Source organism: Xenopus laevis, chromosome 2S (genome assembly GCF_017654675.1).
Source record: "Xenopus laevis strain J_2021 chromosome 2S, Xenopus_laevis_v10.1, whole genome shotgun sequence".
Taxonomy (NCBI): domain Eukaryota; kingdom Metazoa; phylum Chordata; class Amphibia; order Anura; family Pipidae; genus Xenopus; species Xenopus laevis.
Window position 1 is genome coordinate 154,305,884 of NC_054374.1, and position 21,170 is coordinate 154,327,053.

Consider the following 21,170-nt stretch of genomic DNA (forward strand, 5'->3'; position numbering starts at 1 on the left):
TACAGGGTTGACATGTCTTTAGTATAGGTTTCAGAACACAACAATGGAGTCACACTCTCAAATCAAGGAGCTGATTTAATAACATAGGTGCTAAATGGCACCAGTGCAAGTTACCCATAACAATGTACCACCTACGTAACGGTGGCCATTGACGTTTCAATTACAATCTTTCCTGGAAAAGATCTTTCTAAGAAAGATTGTTTGTTTCAATACACGCGCATAGAGCTGAATTGTCAGATATATAGATAGAAACAATAGAATTCTACTTGTATCTGATGATTCGGCACTAACAGTGGCCGATGTTCAGGTGCCTTCAAAAACTGGCTGATAAAAATTTTCCAGCCAGCCTGATAGACAAGCTGATCGATAGCCAAGTCTTCTGCCGATATCGTACGTCCATTTTTTTTTTAAGCCGGCGAATTTTTGCGGCGATTTCGTTAGGGATGCACCGAATCCACTATTTTGTATTCGGCCGAACCCCTGAACCCTTCATGAAGAATTCGGCCGAATACCGAACCGAATCCGAATTTGCATATGCAAATTAGGGGTGGGAAGGGGAAACATTTACTTCCTTGTTTTGTGACAAAAAGTCCTGTGATTTCCCTCCCCGCCTCTAATTTGCATATGCAAATTAAGATTTGGATTCGGTTCTGCCGGACAGAAGGATTCGGCTGAATCCTGCTGAAAAAGGCCGAATCCTGGCCGAATCCCGAACCGAATCCTGGATTCGGTGCATCCCTAGATTTTGTGAATTTATTCACAGGCGGCGAATCTCGGGAATTCGCCGCAAATTCGCACCTGGTGAATGAATTCACCCATCACTAATGTTTAGTGCTGCTCGCTATTTGAAATCATTCACTTATATTACATCGCTAAGCAAAGGTTAGCGTTAACACCTGTTCTGGAGTTTCGTTAAATATTTTACCTGAAATTTTATTGCATCCGCTGCAAACGTTTGCAAAAGTTATTTGGTTACAAACTTTGGAAGGAAGTCGATGAGGTCTGTAATCAGTCAAAAAGAACACAAACAAGGTAGCTAATATCCACAATGGTCTTTGTGAACATATTACATTCCCCCTTAAAAGTCACTCGGCTTACGAATAACATGAATGAAGCAGGATATATGATCTTGCATTTTCTCCAGCTCCAAATAAATCACATATTGGGCACAACTCCACCCAAACATTGGGACAGTGCCATATTTTCCACATTGCAATGTTCCAATAATCCAACTAACAGGAGTTCGATTTATTGCAATATATGTTTTGGTCATTTGGGGGATTTTTTTTTTTTTGGCATGTGGAATTGTTTGGGGGCATAAAACAAAGAATCTATTTTTATAAAGATTTCCTAATGGAATGAGTGAGAAAGTCAGAATCAACATCCCTGCCTGTGGTTTTAATAAGTAACAAGGGGAATTTCTGAATGTGCCAATAGACCCCAGTTGCCAAGCTGTGAATTCTCTGCCCCCGTCAACTCAGAGAGATGCCTTATGCCCCTCAAATCAACGAGCTTTGTTAGCAAATAATCCAGCATAGAAGGCCCAGGTGCCATTTTTATGTTTTCAAGATTATTTCACCACTTGTGCATATTAAGATATTTTTCAGGCTTCTTCTTCAAAATTGGGCTTAAGGCTAAAGATCCCAGAGTAGCTTTTATTTACACAATTCATAAAAACCCATACGAATTGTCCAAATTCACTAAAACAGCAGCCCAGACTTAAATGATTTTACTATCATGCCTATTACTTGAAGTGCTTGAAATGCCTACCATCATTTTTTATATTCAATCAATTTCAGCTAATTCTTTGTGTGCCACTCACAGTCATCTCTGTGTGGGCAGGATACACTCTTAGTTACTTATTCTATAGGTATATAAGTCTCATTACTAATGGAATCTGTCTGGACAAGATACATCATTGGTTACTTCTATAGGTCTAGAATGGTGATGTGTGATCTAGGCCCATAAACCACAGGTTAGGGGCCCCTAACAACAATTTCCAAATGCTAACAAACACCCGAACAAATCTTACCAGACTCATGTCCCCCAGGGTACAGAGTAGGGCAGGCAGAGTATTCCACAAACACAAGGAGCACAGGGCAGGCAGAGTATGACACACACAGGGAGCATAGGGCAGGCTGAATATGACACACACAGGACGCATAGGGCAGGCAGAGTATGGCATACATAGGGAACATAGGGCAGGCAGAGTATGGCACACACATGGAACATAGGGCAGGCAGAGTATGACACACACAGGGAACATAGGGCAGGCAGAGTATGGCACACCCCCTAATTACCATGTTTGTTTTACAAAATTTGGCAGGTTATGAAAGTTTGAAAATATTTCTCCTTATCTAAACTTGTGTTTTTTTGTCTCAAAATTGTTACAAAGTATCGTATTTGCACCTGTTAGCTGTTCTGGGCTCTCTGCTAAAAGCCAATTAAGTGAGAAACTTTGTTTCTTTTTCTGGCTGTTCAGTGCAGAGAAAAGAGAGACTTTCCAGTACAAATGAGCTGTCAAAAGAGGGACTGTCCCTCCGAAAAAGGGACAGGTGGGAGGTATGCACACAGGGAACATAGGGCAGGCAGAGTATGACACACACACAGGGAGTATAGGGCAGGTAGACTAGGGCACACACAGGGAGCATAGGGTAAGCAGAGTATGGCATACTCAAGGAGCATAGGGCAGGCAGCGTATGGCACACAAACACCCCTACCTCTGTCTCCACCCACCTAGAGGCCCCCCACCCCAGCCAGAACCCCCGTCCAGGACCCCACTTTTACCTAGTCTTTATTGTTGAACATAAGGGATTTGCACAAAACCTCCCTTTCTGTCCAATACACCTGTAATCTATCCCAGTGCTATTACCGATAATTATTAAATGTAGTCAGTACTCATGCCAGGTCCCCACATACATTAAACTCTGCTTGAATTTTAGCTAAATATTGGCGACAATCACATGATTTCTTAATGTCTTCTCGAACCACAATTACGCAGCTGCTGAGGGGATCCCAATAAAGTGCCTGAGATTTCACAAGAGGAGGAAATGGGTTCCAAAATCTCTGTCTTGTGATATAAAAGCATTCCTGCCTGTGAATGATTTATGGGAAATACTCAATGGCACTTTATTTGAACCACTTAAAAAATATCAAAAGGCCAAAGACATGGGCTATAGAATACAGTAGTCAGATAACAGAACAGTCCAATTGTGGGATATCGGAAGATCTCTTGCAAAAACTTGTCAGGGCTGCCTAATTCTCAGTCCTGTTATCTTAGTGCTGTTTGACTTTCAGGTGTTATAAAGTGACTTAATCTGAAAAGATTAACTCTAAAGGCTATAGACGTTACAATTACAATCTTTCCTGGAATGGATGTTTCCAAGAAAGATCATTTGTTTCCATACACAGGTGTAGAGCTGCATAGCATATACAGATATACAATTAGAAACAATAGGATTCTACCTGTATCTGAAGATAGTTTGAATGCCTTCAAAGGCCCCTGATCGATGAGCCAACCGATAACCAATAAGCTGATGCTACAGGGCTGATTATTAAATTCTGATGCTAATTGCACTGGTTTCTGTGCTGCCATGTAGTAATTATCTGTATTAATTACTAATCAGCCTTATATTGTGACATTTCTATTCTATGTGTACTGTATATTGTCAGTGGGTCCCTAAGCTCAGTAAGTGACAGCAGCACAGAGCATGTGCAGTGAATCAGCAGAAAAAAGATGGGGAGCTACTGGGGCATCTTTGGAGACACAGATCTTTACTGCTAAAGGGCTGTAGTTGCCTTGGGCTGGTACAGAAGCACAAAACATAATGTACAGCATTTCTATCCTACGTCTTTATTTAAGCTTTAGTTCTCCTTTAAAGGGATTGTTCACCTTCCAACACTTTTTTTCAGTTCAGCTTGTTTCAGATAGTTTACCAGAATTAAATACTTTTTCCAATTACTTTCTATTTTGTATGTGTCACTGTTTTTCTTTTATTGAAGTGTAAAGTGTAATTTTTCACCTTCTGAAGCATTTCTGGGGGGGTCGCCGACCCTGTAAAATGTTCTAAATTATTTTTGTCCATGCTGAGCAAAATCCCTGAGTTTCATTAAAGGCAGCTGTTAGAATTGATACAGTTGCTAATACTCCAGAGATGATGCTGAAAAATGTATGAAGTAAATGTTGCAAAATTGTAACAGTGTAGAGTCTGCACTAGTGATGTGCGGTTTACCCGCGGGTCAGGCGGGTTCGGGCCGACTCCTGCACCAAATCTTCTAGTCACGGGCGGGTCCGAGTTGACCTCTTCTCCTGCTCTCCCCACCCGCGATCTAGCACTTCCGGCTTCTAAATTCATAGACTCATGCCGCCCCTGGGCATGATTCTATGAATAGGGGGGCAATGTCGAGCCGGGATGGATGCGCATTGGGGCGGGTTAGGGTCGGGTGCGGGTCGAGAATTTCTCGACCCGCACATCATTAGTCTGCACCTGAATTACTGAGCTGCCAGACTGAAACACCAGAGGCAGGGACATTAAACGTTAAAGGGGAACTCCAGGTTCCAAAACAAAATTTGATAAAGAGGCCCACATAACACAGAAACCCTGATATACCCATCACAGTTACCTGTTTCTTCAAAAAGTATGAATAAATTACATTTCTTTGCTGAAATCCAGCTGTTTAACAGTTCTTCTCTTTCTGTATCATTTGAAATCCTGGCAGGGAAGGAGGGACTAAACACTGATGTTACAAATTGTAACAACTTCTCCACAGCTTACAGACAACATGCAGGAACTACATAACCCACAATGCATTGCACTTTGATGTTCCTTTCCTTATTGAAATCACGTGTGCAGGGAATTGTGGGGTTTGGAGGATGCAGGCTGAGGACAGATGGCTGTTGATACATAGTAACAGTAGTCAGCCAGCTCAGCAAAGTAGTCAGAGAGATCAGCAGGAGAGCAGGGGGCTAGGCTTAGGGAACTGTCAGAAACCATTAAAATCATGAAAAGTCTGTATATTTTTTAATTGATGTATATTTCAAAGTTGCTTGAAATTAGGTTTACTTTTTAAAAAGCTAAAGTTATGTTTCTGTGGAGTTTCCCTTTAAACTTGGATTTTAATTGGAAAAAGTCTTTATTTCTGGTAAACCATCTAAAGCCAACTGAACTCAAAAAAGGAACCCCTTTAAGATTTTCCATTCAATTAAACTGTATCATCTGTAGCTTATATATTACATACACCAGGTACAATAAAATCAACCTTTTAAGTCATACAGTTTTTACGGCAGGGGATTCGTTCCAACACTGATAAATTAAAATATTATCTTTGGTGTCCAGTGGACGGAACTGCCATGACTCTCCCAGCTTATTCTGCTCAGTAGCGTAACTAGAGTGAGCCCTGCAAAAAAAATCTTCAGAGGGGCCCAGCGCACTCTGATCCCCATCCTCCCGCCCACTTCCCGTCACAACTCCACCCCACCAATACCCAGCCCCACCCACGCCCTGTCCCCACCCAACTCCACCCACTCCCGCCCGACTTGTGTCCCCTTCATAGCCACAGGTAAGAGAGCAGCTGGAGAGGAGGGTTTTTTTATTTATTAGCTATAGAGGCCCCCTGCGATTGCGGAGTCTGCTTCCTCTATATTCCGCCACTGATTCTGCTACTTTGCAGTATGAGATAATTGTTGTTACTTTGCCAATGGCCAAATGAGCTGTGAGTCTTGCAGGAAGGAAGCAGGAAATATTAATTCAGGGGGAACTTGAATGAGAGCGGAGCATTATATACCCCGTTCTATTCCCTTCCTGTCATGCTAAAAGATGTATGTGTTTAATAGATGCCGGCTGACTGTACGGGAGCCCATTTAGGCAACGAGACAGCCTATACGTGTGCCACAGTATCTTCAGAAAGTCACGCTCCTTAGAGACTTCCCTGCAATAAATGTTTCAGATGCTTTTTATTTCATTTGTAATTTTAGAGGGGAAAAGAAGCCATTCTCAGGTTCAGTTAAACGTCCCGAGAGGGGCCGTGTAATGCAGGGCTGCAAGTAGACACAAATCTAGCGGCTGTCAAGTTAGGCTTGGAGAGCCGCCATTCACACAGGCTTTTTGTACTTATCCAACGAGGAAGCACAGATGGAAGTTGTGCCACGACGCAGAATTCATACTTAGCGGTAAATGTATTATGCAGTGCATAAAAACGTCAGAATAATCCATCCGGGCATCGCCATGTAAAAAAAACAAAACGGCGTAAAAATTGTTTAATGTTTTTACGTGCTTTTTCTTTGAGCAACTTCCGCCGGAACGTACTTAACAAAGGTTGTAAAATAACGGCTGAAAATCTGCGTTCACATGGCGTAAAATAAAACACACCTTAAATAATTCACCATTCATTTTACACAGCTTTCTACATTGTTTTTTTTTTTAGTAAAATTTCGTTTTATACAGAATAATCAATAGGCCCCTTAAATGCGTTCTTCTTCTGACTCTTTCCAGTTTTCAAATGGGGGTCACTGACCCCATCTAAAAAAAACAAATGATCTGTAAAGCTGTCCATAGACGTGCAGCTTTAGCTTCATATCGGACGAACGATCGTTCTGTGCCTGACTGACACTAACCATTCCGATCAAATAAAGTAGTAAAAGAACAGATCAGACGATGTTCTGCCCCTGACACCAATCGTATGAAAGTTACATGCAGACATATTATCGGTAGCCAACAGAAATTTTCTAACCTGTCAACTGAACGACCGATCACCATCTCACGAAAAATGTCGGAAACATCGTATGAAACGGAAATTCGTACGGTCGAATCGTTGCGTCTATGGCCAGCTTAAGGCGTCTGTTATACTTTTTATTAATCGTCTTTCTATTTAGGCCTTTCCTATTCATATTCCAGTCTCGTATTCTAATCAGTGCATGGTTGCTAGGGTAATTTGTGCCCTAGCAACCAGATATTGCCTCAGAATATCACTCTCTGCATCATACTAAAAGTTAATTTAAAGGTGACCAACCACTTTGAAGGTTTATTTTAATAACAAAAATGCATATTGGCCAGTGATGGGCGAATTTGTCCCACTGCACTTCACCAAATAATTAGCGAATTTCCTGCAAAATTCACGAAGCAGTGAAAAATTACCGAAACGAAAATTTTGACACTTACGTCAATTTTGACACTGGCGTTAAAGTCACTTGGGCATCCGAATAATGTTGATATGCGACTTTTTTGACGCAAGCGACATTTTCAATGCGAGTCCAAAATATTTTGAAGCAAATTTTCGCGAATTTATTTGCTGGTGGCAAATCACGGAAAATTCACTTCGAATTTGCGTCTGCCGAATTAATTGCCCATCACTAATATTGGCCATAATACCTACCAATGTGAAAACTTCCTTGGCAGAATAGTCAAGACCATTTACTTTGCCTTGGGTATTGTTGCCCAAAATAATATCTAAGCATTTCATTGGTGGGCACAGGCCTACCTGCCATTAGGCAAAGAGCATTCAGGATACCCTTATCCCCAGAACTGTGGGACACAAACCTAGGGACACACAATATAGATAAGGCTTACATTATAAATACTAAGACAAACAATAAATGGCAGTTATATATTACTTATTACACATTAATATGGAGGCACCCTGTATATAACCTTTATATTTGCTCCTTGTCCTATATAAACGTGTTGCCACCCAATAAATACAATATATATATATATATATATATATATATCTTCAATCCAGACCTTGCTGGCCCCCCAACACGTAGGCTTTAAATCAGCTCACACCATGAATAAAATGCTGCCTAAATCCACCGCCCCATATGACAAATCAGCAGCACTTTTGTGGCCTTTAATCCATAAATAATTGCTCAATAGATTTCACATATCGGCCTTTCAGCCAGCGGAGCAGCATTTGCAATTGATTTCTCCCCATCACCTTTTTTTAAAAAAACAGTTCCCATGGTTTTTACATCTGGCTCCGACTCGCTGCCTGCGAAATTAGGCAAAATAAGTTCCATATGCTGCTCCTCGCTATCTGTCTTCCTGTCCAAGCCGAGCCGGGGTAAAAAAGCACCGGGGCCAGATTTCCACGCTGTGCAGATGTCAGCGGCGTATTATACAGCAAACTGCTGCCTAGGAACAAGATCATCCAGGCCTGTTTAAAGGAAAACTTTACCCCCAAATTGAATATTTTAATAGTTAAAAAAATTTGAATTTTTCTATTTTTGCCAATCGGACTTTAATTAATATCCCCCAAAGTAGAATCCTGTGTGGGTTCATTTTTTGGAACCCATACCCGACCTGCAAAGTGCTGTCATTGTAAACCGGAAGTGACATCATCGGAAGTAGTTGTGATCAGAAAAAAGGAGTAAAAATTGATACTGAGAAGACCCGCGGCCCGACCCATGACCCGCAAATCTACAGAACCGCTGACCCATGTCTATACTCACACCCGGAAATTCTACCCGCAACCCGCATTGTACCGCAGGTTTTTGCGGGTAACCCGCGGGGTACCCGACCCGCTGCAGGAGCCTACCCCAAAGTGTTACATCACCATAAAAACCCATTGCTAGAGATAAGATGAGGCGCTTCCATCTCTGTGCTGCTGAAAGCTGAACATCTGGAATATACAACGGCTCTTTGAGTTCCTCTGCACCAGACACTGGGGCTCATTTATAAACACTGGGCAAATTTGGACCTGGGCAGTAACCCATAGCAACCAATCAGTGATTAGCTTTTTTTTAAACCATATACAGGTTGAGCACTGAAAGCAATCATCGGATAGGTTGCCGTGGGTTACTGCCTAGGTCCAAATTTGCCCACTGTTCATAAATGAGCCCCAATATCTCTTAGTGCAGCAGCAGTGACATCAACTCAGCTTGGGTGATCACCCAGTGTTAGAGCCCACCCAAAATGAAATGTATAAAACTAGACAAAAAAAGACAAAAAAATCAAATATAGCCACTGAAGGGACCAGTGCAGGCTCAGCATCTGACCTTGGAAACAAGTCATGCAGTCAGGGACCTTTCATCCTCTTCATTAGACAAGAACTAAAGGATTAGGATCGGCACGGGGAGCAGACACCCCATTGTAGCGTCATGCATCGCACAGATGGCCATGTAAACACCATAGGGAACAATTAATATAACGGGTTAGTCCCAATCACTTGTTTCATTTGTTTATTCGCAAACCAACAACTTCTTTGAGAAGGTTTACTAGTTCAGCAGTTCTCAGCACTCCACACTGTCCAGTGACATCACTATGCAATGATGACATCACCATTACATTAACTTTTAGTATGATGTAGAGAGTCATATTCGAAGACAATTTGCAATTGATTTTCATTTTTTTATTAGTTGTGTTTTTTTAGTTATTTAGCTTTTTATTTGGTAGCTCTCCAGTTTGCAATTTCAGCAAGCTGGTTGCTAAGCTTCAAACTACCATAGCAACCACACATTGATCTGAATAAGAGACTGAAATATGAATAGGACAGGGGCTTGAACAAAAAGAGAAGTAATAAAAGTAGAATAACTATAAGTTTGTAGCCTTATAGAGATTTTGTTTATTTAGATGGGGTCAGTGACCCCATTTGAAAGCTGGAAAGAGTCAGAAGAAGATGGCAAATAATTAAAAAACTATTTTTATAAAATGAAGGCCAAATGAAAAGTTGCTTTAAATTAGCCATTCTCTAACATACTAAAAGCTAACTTAAAGGTGAAGCACCAGTAATGCAAACATGACCACTATGCAGGGGCGCTCCACCAATGAGGCGAGTTGAGACACTCGCCTCAGGCGGCAGCGCCCCCATGGTTGCCAGGGGCGGCAAAAATGCTGCTCCTGGTAACTAAGAGCCGAATCTCCGGTTTTCAAACCGGAAATTTGGCTCTTCTTGTGCAGAGAGCGCTATTGCGCTCTCTGCACTATGCATCGCGGACCGCCCCTGCCCTCTCCGGCGCTGTAAAGGTTAGTGCCGTGGGGAGGGGGGGCGAAAGAAGGCCGCTTCAGGTGGCAAAATAGCAAGAATCGCCCCTGCCACTATGGGTGCTATCATTATAACTGTCCTGTTTGTCATGGAACAGTCCCGATTTTGACAGCTCAACCCGCAGTCCCGGATTGTTATTGAAAAATCCCGATTTTTTTCTCTCCTGCACTGAACGGCCAGAAAAAGATATAAAGTTCCTAAAACTTAATTGGCTTTTGACAGAGAGCTCAGAATAGTGGCAGGTGCACTCAGATACATTTGTAGCAATTTAAGATAAGCAAAGAAACAATTGTAACTATTTAAGATAAACGGGTCACTTGGGGAAACTGTGACTTGCAGCTTAATGGGGTTGTTCACCTTTGAATTAACTTTTAGTATGATGTAGAGAGTCATATTCTGAGACAATTTGCCTTTGGCTTTCATTTTTTATTATTTATGGTTTTTGAGTTATTTAGCTTTTTGAGTTATTTATTTTGCTTTGGCCCAAATGACCCTAGCAACCATGCATTGATTTGAACAAGAGACTGGAATATGAATAGGAGAGGCCTGAATAAAAAGATGAGGAATAAAAAGTAGTAATAACAATACATTTGTAGCCTTACAGAGCATTTGTTGTTTAAATGGGGTCAGTGACCCCCATTTGAAAGCTGGACATTGTCAGAAGAAGGCAATTAATTCAAAAACTATAAAAAATGAAGACCAACTGAAAAGTTGCTTTGAACTGGCCATTTTATAACATACTAAAAGTCAGTGTCGGACTGGCCCGGCACCTCGTGGGCCCCCCTGGGCTAGACCCCCTCTCCCGATATCTAAATTTTGGGGGAAAAACAAGTTTTCGGTGCTGCGCATGCGCACTGAGCGGCGCCCTCACACAGTAACGCCAAGCTTGGAGCATCACAGTAGGGGGTCGGAGGGGGGCCTGGACCAGAAGTCCCGGTGGGCCCCGGGCCCCCAGCCCGACCCTGCTAAAAGTTAACTTGAAGGTAAACCCATCCCTTAAAAAGGCAATTCCCCTTCATAAGCAAAACTGTAATAACACATAAAAAACACAGAAATGTGCTTAAACAGTGCTTCCAGTGCTCAGCCTGTATATGGTATAAGAAAGCTAATCACTGATTGGTTGCTATGGGTTACTGCCCAGGTCCAAATTTGCCCACTGTTCAGAAATGAGCCCCACTGTCTGGTGCAGAGATAATTAGCAGGTGTGGCCATAAAATGTTTTTGTCCCTCTTAAACGGTTCCGTAGGAATTGAAAACGAGTCGATTGAACAGCAGCCAATAAAAACAGGAGAAAGCGGAAGCCTTGCCATCATCATTGTACGTTCCAGCATGTGCGGCTGCACAGAATTACACAGAGATTCAGGCCATTTCTCTCCCGTGTGTCTGGGGGATCAGAAAGCTCTGCATCGCTGTTTAATATCTGTTCATTCCAGGGTCGGACTGGAGCCTTGGGGGACCACGGCGGATACAAAACAAAGGGCCCTTGCGGCAGTCCCCAGGGGCCCTGTCACGATCTCTAAACTCCAGGCTCGCATGCGCGGAAAATGCTGGGGGAACAGGTCTGGAGTAGCGGAGGCCCTTGAGGGCCGGGGCCCTCCGGATATTTTCCCAATATCCCACCGGCCCAGTCCAACCCTGGTTCAGTCTGATCTCCAACAAACACATCAGCACTGGGCCCTGGCAACACCCAGCCTGTGGCCCCACATCTGTTTTGTACGTTTGATGTGGTTTAAAAACAGCAGGGTTGCTGGCGTGATGCAGTTATCTATAGTGTTCAGGGGCCTAACTACTGAGGAAGCAGACCCTGCGGCAGCAGGGGGGCCCAGGTGATATAGGGGGCTCCATGAGGCCCTAAATAATGAGCAATTTCAACATATATTGGTAAAACAGGACAACCTTTGGCTATGCTGGGGCCCCTAAAATTAATTAGCTGTGGGGCCCAGTAACATCTAGTTACGCCACTGATAGCGTTACTGTAGAGGGGATCTCCGTCCAAAAACTTTTTTTTGCATAATGAAAGAAAATATCATTCTTCCCATTGTACACAAATTCAACATTAAGGGGCATATTTATCAAGGGTCGAATTTCGAATTGAAAAAATTTGAAATTCGAATTCAAAAAGACCAACTGAAATCTAATAGGTCCGTATTCGGGCGAATTTGAATCGTACGAATCGAAGTAATAGCGCATTCGATCGAATTCGATCGATCCCAAGAAAGACTTTGATTTTTCAAAGTCCACCAATTGACTCCAAATAGGTTCTATGAGGTCCCCCATAGTCTAAAACAGCAATACGGCAGGTTTTAGATGGCGATTGGTCGAAGTTGAATTTTTAAAGAGACAGTACATGATAAATTTCGATATTCTCATTTTTTAATTTTTTACAAATTCTAATCGAATTTGGACTATTCCCTAGTCGAAGTACACAAAAAATAGCTCAAAATTCACATTTTTTTCGCGTCTGTTTATCCCAATCCTTTTTTTCTGCTTCTGAATCTTGATAAGATGTAGCAGAATCAATTTTTCTACCAGGACTTCGATCAGCTGGCATCTGCTACATTGTTTCGGGAGTCTGAACCAGATTTGTTCATACTAGACACAGTGGGGGTCATTTAGCAACACTGGGCAGCAAGTTTGGACGTGCCGGCGTCCAATTCGGCGCGCCTCGTTTTTGCGCACTGGGTTCGGCGGCCCAATGCGGGAGTGTCCGCGGCCCGGAGGTTGGGGACCCCTGCACCAACAGATATAAATAATGAATCATGTAAACAGTATCCTATCAGGGCCACCCTGCAGGGCTGGGGGGTTGGTTTCTTCCAAAGGTTTAGGGTTAAAATTAAAGGGGGTTAGGGGGTCTGTGAGTGCAGCAGTAAATAATTTAAATGGTTAAATTGTTCACACGTCCAGTTACATCCTGAGGGTCTGTAACAATCACCCTATGGATTCCTGCTGGTATGAAACACACAGGGCAAGTCTTGTAAGAATATTATAACACACTAGGGGGGCTATGGGTGTGTATAGGGAAGGTTATAGCCAGACAATGGAATCTTATTCAAGACTGAAGCTGAGCTGTTATCAGGAGATAGGCAGGGAGATCATTCTACCACTGCTTCTTAACCTTGGGCCACCAGATGTTGCTGAACTACAACACTCAGAATTCTTCAGACAAGGACCTCTGAAATAAGCAAAAGGATAGAGCCGCTCCAAAATCACCCCTCGCAGGTGTTCCTCCCCCACTTGATGCCACTCCAGAACCGGGTGCTCAGCCACCAGCGCCTCAGCTGTGCCTTGGTAATAGAGAAACAAACAGGCGGCACTCCGGATGAAATAAATAAGAAATTTATTCCAGCATGAGGTGGATCCACATTGCCTTACACGTTTTGGGAAAGAGCTTAAGGGAACACTTTCCCGAAACGCGTAAGGCAATGTGGATCCACCTCATGTTGGAATAAACTCCTTATTTATTTCATCCGGAGTGCCGCCTGTTTGTTTCTCTATGACCTCTGAAACAAGGCTGAAAGACTAAATTATCAATGCAAGTCTTCAATCCTGTTTTCCTCTAAACAACAGCGAAAGGAAGCAGAGAAGCAGACCACACAGGAAGCTGCCATAGCGCAGCACTGCTGGAGGAAATGTGAAGTCTCATTTATGTACAAAGGACAAGTGGGGAGGAACTGACACCTTTGTGCCCTGTCAGCACAATCACTGATCAGCGGATAAGAGGTGAAGCTTATTGTTCTGTTGTAAGTGTCTTTAACTAAAGCCTAACTTAGGCTAGGGCCACACGGCGCGATTTTGCCGCGATTCTGCGCTGGGCGAGTTGCGAGTTGCGAGTCGCTGCGGTTTTTAAGCCGAAATAGCTTTGTTAACTTTGGCGCTGGCGTCAATGCAAATCGCGGCGAAATCGCTGCGCTAATTCACACGCGGCGATTCGTTTTCTATTGTCGCCCGAAGTTGCCTCGCTGGGCGTTTCCGGGCGACAGTAGAAAAAGAATCGCCGCGTGTGAATTAGCGCAGCGATTTCGCCGCGATTTGCATTGACGCCAGCGCCAAAGTTAACAAAGCTATTTCGGCTTAAAAACCGCAGCGACTCGTAACTCGCAACTCGCCCAGCGCAGAATCGCGGCAAAATCGCGCCGTGTGGCCCTAGCCTAAAGAAGTAGCTAGAAATCTTGTACATTATGTTTTGTGCTTCTGTACCAGCCCAAGGCAACCACAGCCCTTTAGCAGTAAAGATCTGTGTCTCCAAAGATGCCCCAGTAGCTCCCCATCTTCTTTTCTGCTGATTCACTGCACATGCTCTGAGCTGCTGTCACTTACTGAGCTTAGAGACCCACTCACAATATACAGTACACATAGAATAGAAATATCACAATATAAGGCTGATTAGTAATTAATACAGATAATTACTACATGGCAGCACAGAAACCAGTGCAATTAGCATCAGAATTTAATAATCAGCAAACCTGTAGCATCAGCTTATATTACAGGGGAAGCTCATTTTCTGCTGGATAATTAGTGACGAGCCCTAAGCTTAGCTTCTCAACAGCCAATCAGAGCCCACTGAGCATGTGAGTGTCACAGACACTTTCCAAGATGGTGACCCCCTGTGACAAGTTTGAAGTCCTGGATCATTGCTGCTATTGACAAGCTCAAACTTTAGCCTCGTGCAATAAGTTCATTATAGGAAATATGACATTTTTAGCCACATTCATTTTTATGGTTTAAGCATCCGGACAAAGCATCCGGACAAAGAGTTAAAGGGGAAACTAAAATACAAACTGTGTGAATACTAAAATAGTAATTTGTAACAAAAGTTAAGTGCCCATAAATCAACAGTACCAAAAAATCAGATAAATTCACTTACCAGCCTCCTTCTTTCTTCTTCCACTGTTATCAGCAGGCGGGCAAATTCCTTCAGTGACTGAGCTACAGGGAGCAAACACAGGGCTGTCAGTATTCTCTTTCAAAGAAAATGAACAGTGTTTTGTATCGGCAGCTTTGTCACCTGCAGTTCCGCTTCTCACCGGCGTTGACAGGAGACAAAAACGGTTTAAAAAGGGAACGACAGAACAGGCTGTGATACGTGAAGCTTTCCAGACAAAACAAAGGGAATCATTTGTGAACAAAGCATCTCCCCAAAAATAACTGCCCCCCGTTAAAAGAACAGTAACACCAAAAAATAAAAGCGTTTTAAAGTAATTCAATAATAATGTACTGTTGCTATGCATTGGTAAAAATTATGTGTTTGCTTTAGAAAGACTACTATAGTTTATGTAAATAGGCTGTTGTCTAGCCATGGGGGCAGCCATTGAAGCACAGGATACACAGTAGATAACAGATAAGTACTACTATAGTTTATATAAACAAGCTGCTGTGTAGCCACGGGGGCAGCCATTCAAGCACAGGATACACAGTAGATAACAGATAAGTACTACTATAGTTTATATAAACAAGCTGCTGTGTAGTCATGGGGACAGCCATTCAAGCACAGGATACACAGTAGATAACAGATAAGTACTACTATAGTTTATAATAACAAGCTGCTGCGTAGCCATGGGGGCAGCCATTCAAGCTGGAAAAGGAAAAAAGGCACAGGCTACGTAGCAGATAACGGATAAGCTCTGTAATAGAATACATTGGGATTCTACAGATTGCATCTGTTAGGTAAATGGTGCTTTGAATGGCTGCCTTCATCGCTTGTTTATTTAAACTATAGTAGTGTTTCTGAAGCAAAAACACCAGTTCTACCACAGCAGGGAAACTGTACAATATATGTACAATACATGTTAATTACTTTAAAGCACTTTCATTTTTTTGGTGTTACTATTCCTTTAAGGAACTAGTCCCAATAAGCTTAAAAGGGGTTGTTCACTTTAAAATTATATGTAGAGAGTTGTATTCTAATACAATATGCAATTGCCGTTTTTTTTTCTTATTCAAAACGTGTTTATTGAAATAGAATTGTTGACATAAAAGCATTTGTTACATGTATCACATTGCACCAATAAACATTATTTCAATAATTGCAATAATTCTTGACGTTATACACTTCAAGATAAAGAAATAAAATGCAAGAAAAATAAAAAATAAGGCAAGGCAATATGTCCATATAAAATAACTTAAAATATACATACAGTTAAACTCTCAGGCTGCAGCATGTCAATGGGCACTTGTATCTCCTTTATTTTCTATAAATTGCATCCACAATAACAATGTGGCCGCAAATTTCTCATGAGTATTATTTATATATGCTTTCAACTAGTGATGGGCGAATTTGCGGCATTTCGCTGAAAATTTGCGAATTTGCGTTTTTGGCGACAATTTTTTTTGACGCCGGTGAACTTTCGCCAGCGAATTTTCACGCCTGTTTCGCGAATTTATTCGCCGGCGCTGAATCGCGCAAATTCGCCCATCACTACTTTCAACTCTTCCATTCGGTAAATCTCACTCACCACTTTATACTACTCCTCTCTAGTAGGTGGCTTTGGGCTCCTCCAATGTATTGGGATTAGTGACTTTGCTGCCATCAGTAGCTGTACCAATAATTTTGTCCTTGAAGTGTAAGACCCAATCTGATGCAGCTGCAGTAGGGCCGACGGGGATTTGGGTAGTTGAACTCCAGTTATACTTTTACAATCTGACAATATATGTAACCAAAAGGAGTTCAACACCGAACAATTAAGCCAAATATGTGATAGAGTTCCCCTTTCCATCCTACACCTCCAGCATAAATTGTCTGGAACCAGACCCATTTGTTTCAGCCTCACAGGATGGAGTTTTTTTTATTTGTGTTATTTTTAAGTATTCGGATTATTGTTCAACTCTCCAATTTTAGCACCTATCAGGTTGCTGGGGTCCATATTATCCTAGCAACCAGGCAGTGGTTTGAATGAGAGACTGGAATATGAATAGGAGTGGGCCTGACTTGAAAGAGAAGTAATAAAAAAACAATATTTTTTTTTTTTTACCCCAATTTGAAAGCTGGAATGGGTTGGAAGAAGAAGAAAGAAAATGTTTTTTCTTTTTTAAAAAAAAAAAGTAAAGATCAATTGAAAAGTTGGGTCAGAAAAAGGATATTTTTTTTTCAAAAACTAAAGACCAATTGAAAAGGTGCTAAGAATTGGCCATTCTATAACATACTAAAAGGTGAACTACCCCTTTAACTATCATAGCTAAATATCAGGCACCTATCCGCCTCCCCCCACTCAAGCATGACCATATCTTTTAAGGAAAACGATACCCCAAAATAAATACTTCAGCAACAGATAAGATTAAGTGTCATATTAAAGAATCTTATCAAACTGGAATATATATTTAAGTAAATATTGCCCTTTTACATCTCTTGCCTTGAGCCACCATTTTGTGACGGTCTGTGTGCTGCCTCAGAGATCACCTGATCAGAAATACTACAACTCTAACTGTAACAGGAAGAGATCACCTGACCAGAAATACTGCAGCTCTATCTGTAACAAGAACAGATCACCTGACCAGAAATACTGCAGCTCTATCTGTAACAAGAAGAGATCACCTGACCAGAAATACTGCATCTCTAACTGTAACAGGAAGAGATCAGCTGACCAGAAATACTGCAGCTCTATCTGTAACAAGAACAGATCACCTGACCAGAAATACTGCAGCTCTATATGTAACAAGAAGAGATCACCTGACCAGAAATACTGCATCTCTAACTGTAACAGGAAGAGATCAGCTGACCAGAAATACTGCATCTCTAACTGTAACAGGAAGAGATCAGCTGACCAGAAATACTGCAGCTCTATCAGTAACAGGAAGAAGCGTGGAAGCAAAAGACACAACTCTGTCTGTTAATTGGCTCATGTGACCTAACTTGTATAGTTTGTTTCATATGTTTGTGTGCACCGTGAATCATACGATCCCAGGGGGCGGCCCTTATTTTTTAAAATGGCAGTTTTCTGTTTATGATTACCCAATGGCACATACTACTAAAAAAGTATATTATTATGAAAATGGTTTATTTACATGAATCAGGGTTTTACACATGAGCTGTTTTATGTAATATCTTACATTGTTTCAGGGGTATAGTTTTCCTTTAAATGTTTCTTGCAGATGAAATGCCCAGGAAACCTGCATGAAATTAAATAGTTTCCACCTTCCATTTTAATTTTTTTCTGGAATTTCTTGGGATCCTGTTCTGCTGCCCTCCCGACCCAACTGCTAACTGGTGACCTAAACAAAATATAGGTGCAGCCCATAGATAAGCCAATAAGAGCATGAAGGGACATGGGGGAGAGAGCTGGCACTGGTATTGAATGGACTTGGCACAGAAACGTTCCACATTACATGTGTAGAACAATACAGGCTTATGGGTGGGGGTGACTGACTGGTTCCAGTTATACTTTACCGAGCTGAAGTTTGGAATATTTGATGGAGAACAAAGCAAGATCGAATCCGAGCCAATTTGATTAGGCTCCAGGACTAATTTGCCTGGCTAAATGTAAAACAAATGTAAAAATGTTAAACTGCAGAAGAAAAACAAAGATGTGATTTATTCTCCAATATCAAAGTATTCTGTAACCTTTTAAAAAAAAGTCTTAAAAAAAAACAAAGCTGGCAAAATTACTTTCCCCAACACATTTACTAAAGGGGGAATAGTGGGGTTTTTTTTGGCAAAAATTTCTCAAAACCAAAATTTACAACATCGCCTAGTTACTAAATGGCTTCGCTAGTGAAAAACCTCAGCGTTAGAGATCTTTCGTGTCGTTTCACTTGCGCGAAAAATCGTTAATCTGCTTAACTGATTAAAAGTGTAGACTTTCCAATACGTTACTCTTTCGCCAAAGTCTACTGCGTCTGGTTCTACCTGGCGAATTGTTAAGATGACACGACATCCTCAACATTACTATGTCAGTGACATCATATCCTGTATTCAAAAAAAAAGTAAAAAAAAGATGGTGTTTTTAAATATTTTAATGAGGGATTATAACAAGTTAAATATATGTTATTTATATTTTTTTTTAACCATTTGAAGCTCATGCCAAATTTGTTTTATGGTGGGCTCATGTCTAGGACAATAGAGGATCTCTTTTGTCTTTATTTTGCTTCCTTGGACATTTACAATAATAAGGGGCAGATTTATCGGTCGAGATGAATTTTCGAATTCAAAAAATTAGAATTTTGAGTAAATTTTTTCGATTAGGAAATAGTCCAAATTTGATTTGAATTTGAAAAAACATTAGAAAATTTGAATATCGAAATGTATCATGTACTATCTCTTTGAAAATTCAACTACGACCATTCGCCATCTAAAACCTGCCGAATTGCTGTTTTAGCCTATGGGGGGACCTCCTAGAACCTATTTGGAGTCAATTGGTGAAAAATCAAAGTTTTTTTTGGGAATCATACGATTCGAATTCAGCCGAATACGGACCTATTAGATCGAAAAGGGACCTATTCGACCAAAAAAAAACTTTGCCTTGAATATGCGTAGTCGTAGCAAAAAAGTTTTTTTACCATACAATCCAAATTTTTAGTGGGGAAAAAAAAAACATGTGATTCGGGATTTATTATACCCCAATGATGGAAAAAGTCAGAATCTGAAAATCTGGCATCTCAGACCTGCCGAGGTTGTATATAAGTCAATGGGAGAAGTCCCAAAGATAAACCCGATCTCTGCAGGGTTTCGTGCAATAATCCAGAGATTTTGTGTGTTTTTTAGGTAAAAATCCAAAAAAAACCTTAGTTTTCAGGCATCAAATCTGAATTATAATGTTTCATGAAGTCTTTTCCTGTACAGGAACTTTTCAGGAAAATGTACTGATAAATAAGGGGAAATAACCCATGCGGATTTGGTCGGAGTAGATGTCAATAATGACATATTTTCGGATTTTGAGAAATAACCCCCCAAGTGTCTATGGGCAAAACACCATGTAAATAAGGGTCATTTACAACTGATAGTGAACTACTGAGGGTGCGGGAGGTGCGCCTGCACCCCCACTGAGCCTGCAGGGATGATACAATGGAAAGGTCTTTTTCCACACAGGCCAGCTCAGTGCAAGTCAGAAGGGGGTGCAGGGAAACAGTTGAACTGCACCAGTCCCCCCAAGATTAGGTACATAACTAGCAGCCACAGACTTTTTCCCGCAGTCAGTTGGACATAAACCCCATTCATTAAAGGTATAAATGTAAGGGTATGAAGCCATGATCTACAATATATTTGTATTTAATTACCTGTACTAGTCACTTCAGTCAGTAGGTGGCAGCAAAGGAAATGGAATAAGTACAATGCTGTGTATAGTAATGAAAGTTTATATTCATTCACCTCTCAAAACGTGAATAAGGCTAATTTAGGGGAGTGATCCGAACCCCACAAGTGTGCTAGTAAACTGTAATTACAGGTTTGGGGTTGTATGAACAAGTTCGATTAATGCATCACAGATTATCTAAGGAGGTGGAGTCCTGAGAGGAACAGGAAGTGATGTGAGACTCCCTTCTGCAGCACCTAAGGACAGTTTTGCAGTGAATGATCCAGGGTTTCCTGTCTGTGTGGTTTTGGCCGTGGAAAGACCTGTGGATCCAGAAGGAAGCATGGAAAGCTTGCTTAAAGCACCCAAGGAACTGTAAGCGCAGCCTTGCTGCATCATAGTGCATACCAGTGACATTTTGTATATTTCAGTACATTGCTAGAGACATACTTCGCTGGGCTTGGAACTGCATACAGGGAAGCCTCGTGTAAAGAGAAGGACACATTACCTGTGGATTACAAATAGTATTGCGCAATACTTAAGGGTGCACCCCAAAGACAAAGACCTGGAAGGAACATTTAGGGGCAGCCAGGCTGCTTCGCGGACTGTGGGGGAATATTTAGCAGGAGCTAGTTTTAGGTTAGGCAGTATTACTGTTATTGTGTGATTTATACCTTGTTATCTGACTGTTTATACATGCCCAGCTATTTATCGTTTAATATTGTTCAGTAAACTTCACTGTTGGGTAAGAACCGTTGTCTGTGTCTGTGTGGCATCGTGTACCCTCTGAATCTGTGAGCCCACCCCTCGCTCCCGCTTTCAGTTGGCGCTGCGAGCAGGGTACATTGATCGCCATGCAGAACCCAGCCGGTCATGAGGCCGCTCCTGCCATAGCCCCCATTGCCCCTCCTGCCGTGGGAGTAGCTCAGACCATGTGTTTGCCCGCAGGAGCAATACTGAACCAGCTAGTAC

At 41.7% G+C, this 21,170-nt stretch overlaps 1 protein-coding gene across 1 annotated transcript in view; it reads right to left on the minus strand.

Moving 5' to 3' along the window:
- The window catches only part of arhgap42.S (Rho GTPase activating protein 42 S homeolog), a 166,963-nt gene that overhangs the window by 60,622 nt on the left and 85,171 nt on the right, over nt 1-21,170 (minus strand). Inside the window, exon 3 of the mRNA XM_018250342.2 lies at nt 14,843-14,904. Coding sequence (XP_018105831.1) covers nt 14,843-14,904 — 62 coding nt within the window. The remainder of the gene's footprint in view (nt 1-14,842; nt 14,905-21,170) is intronic.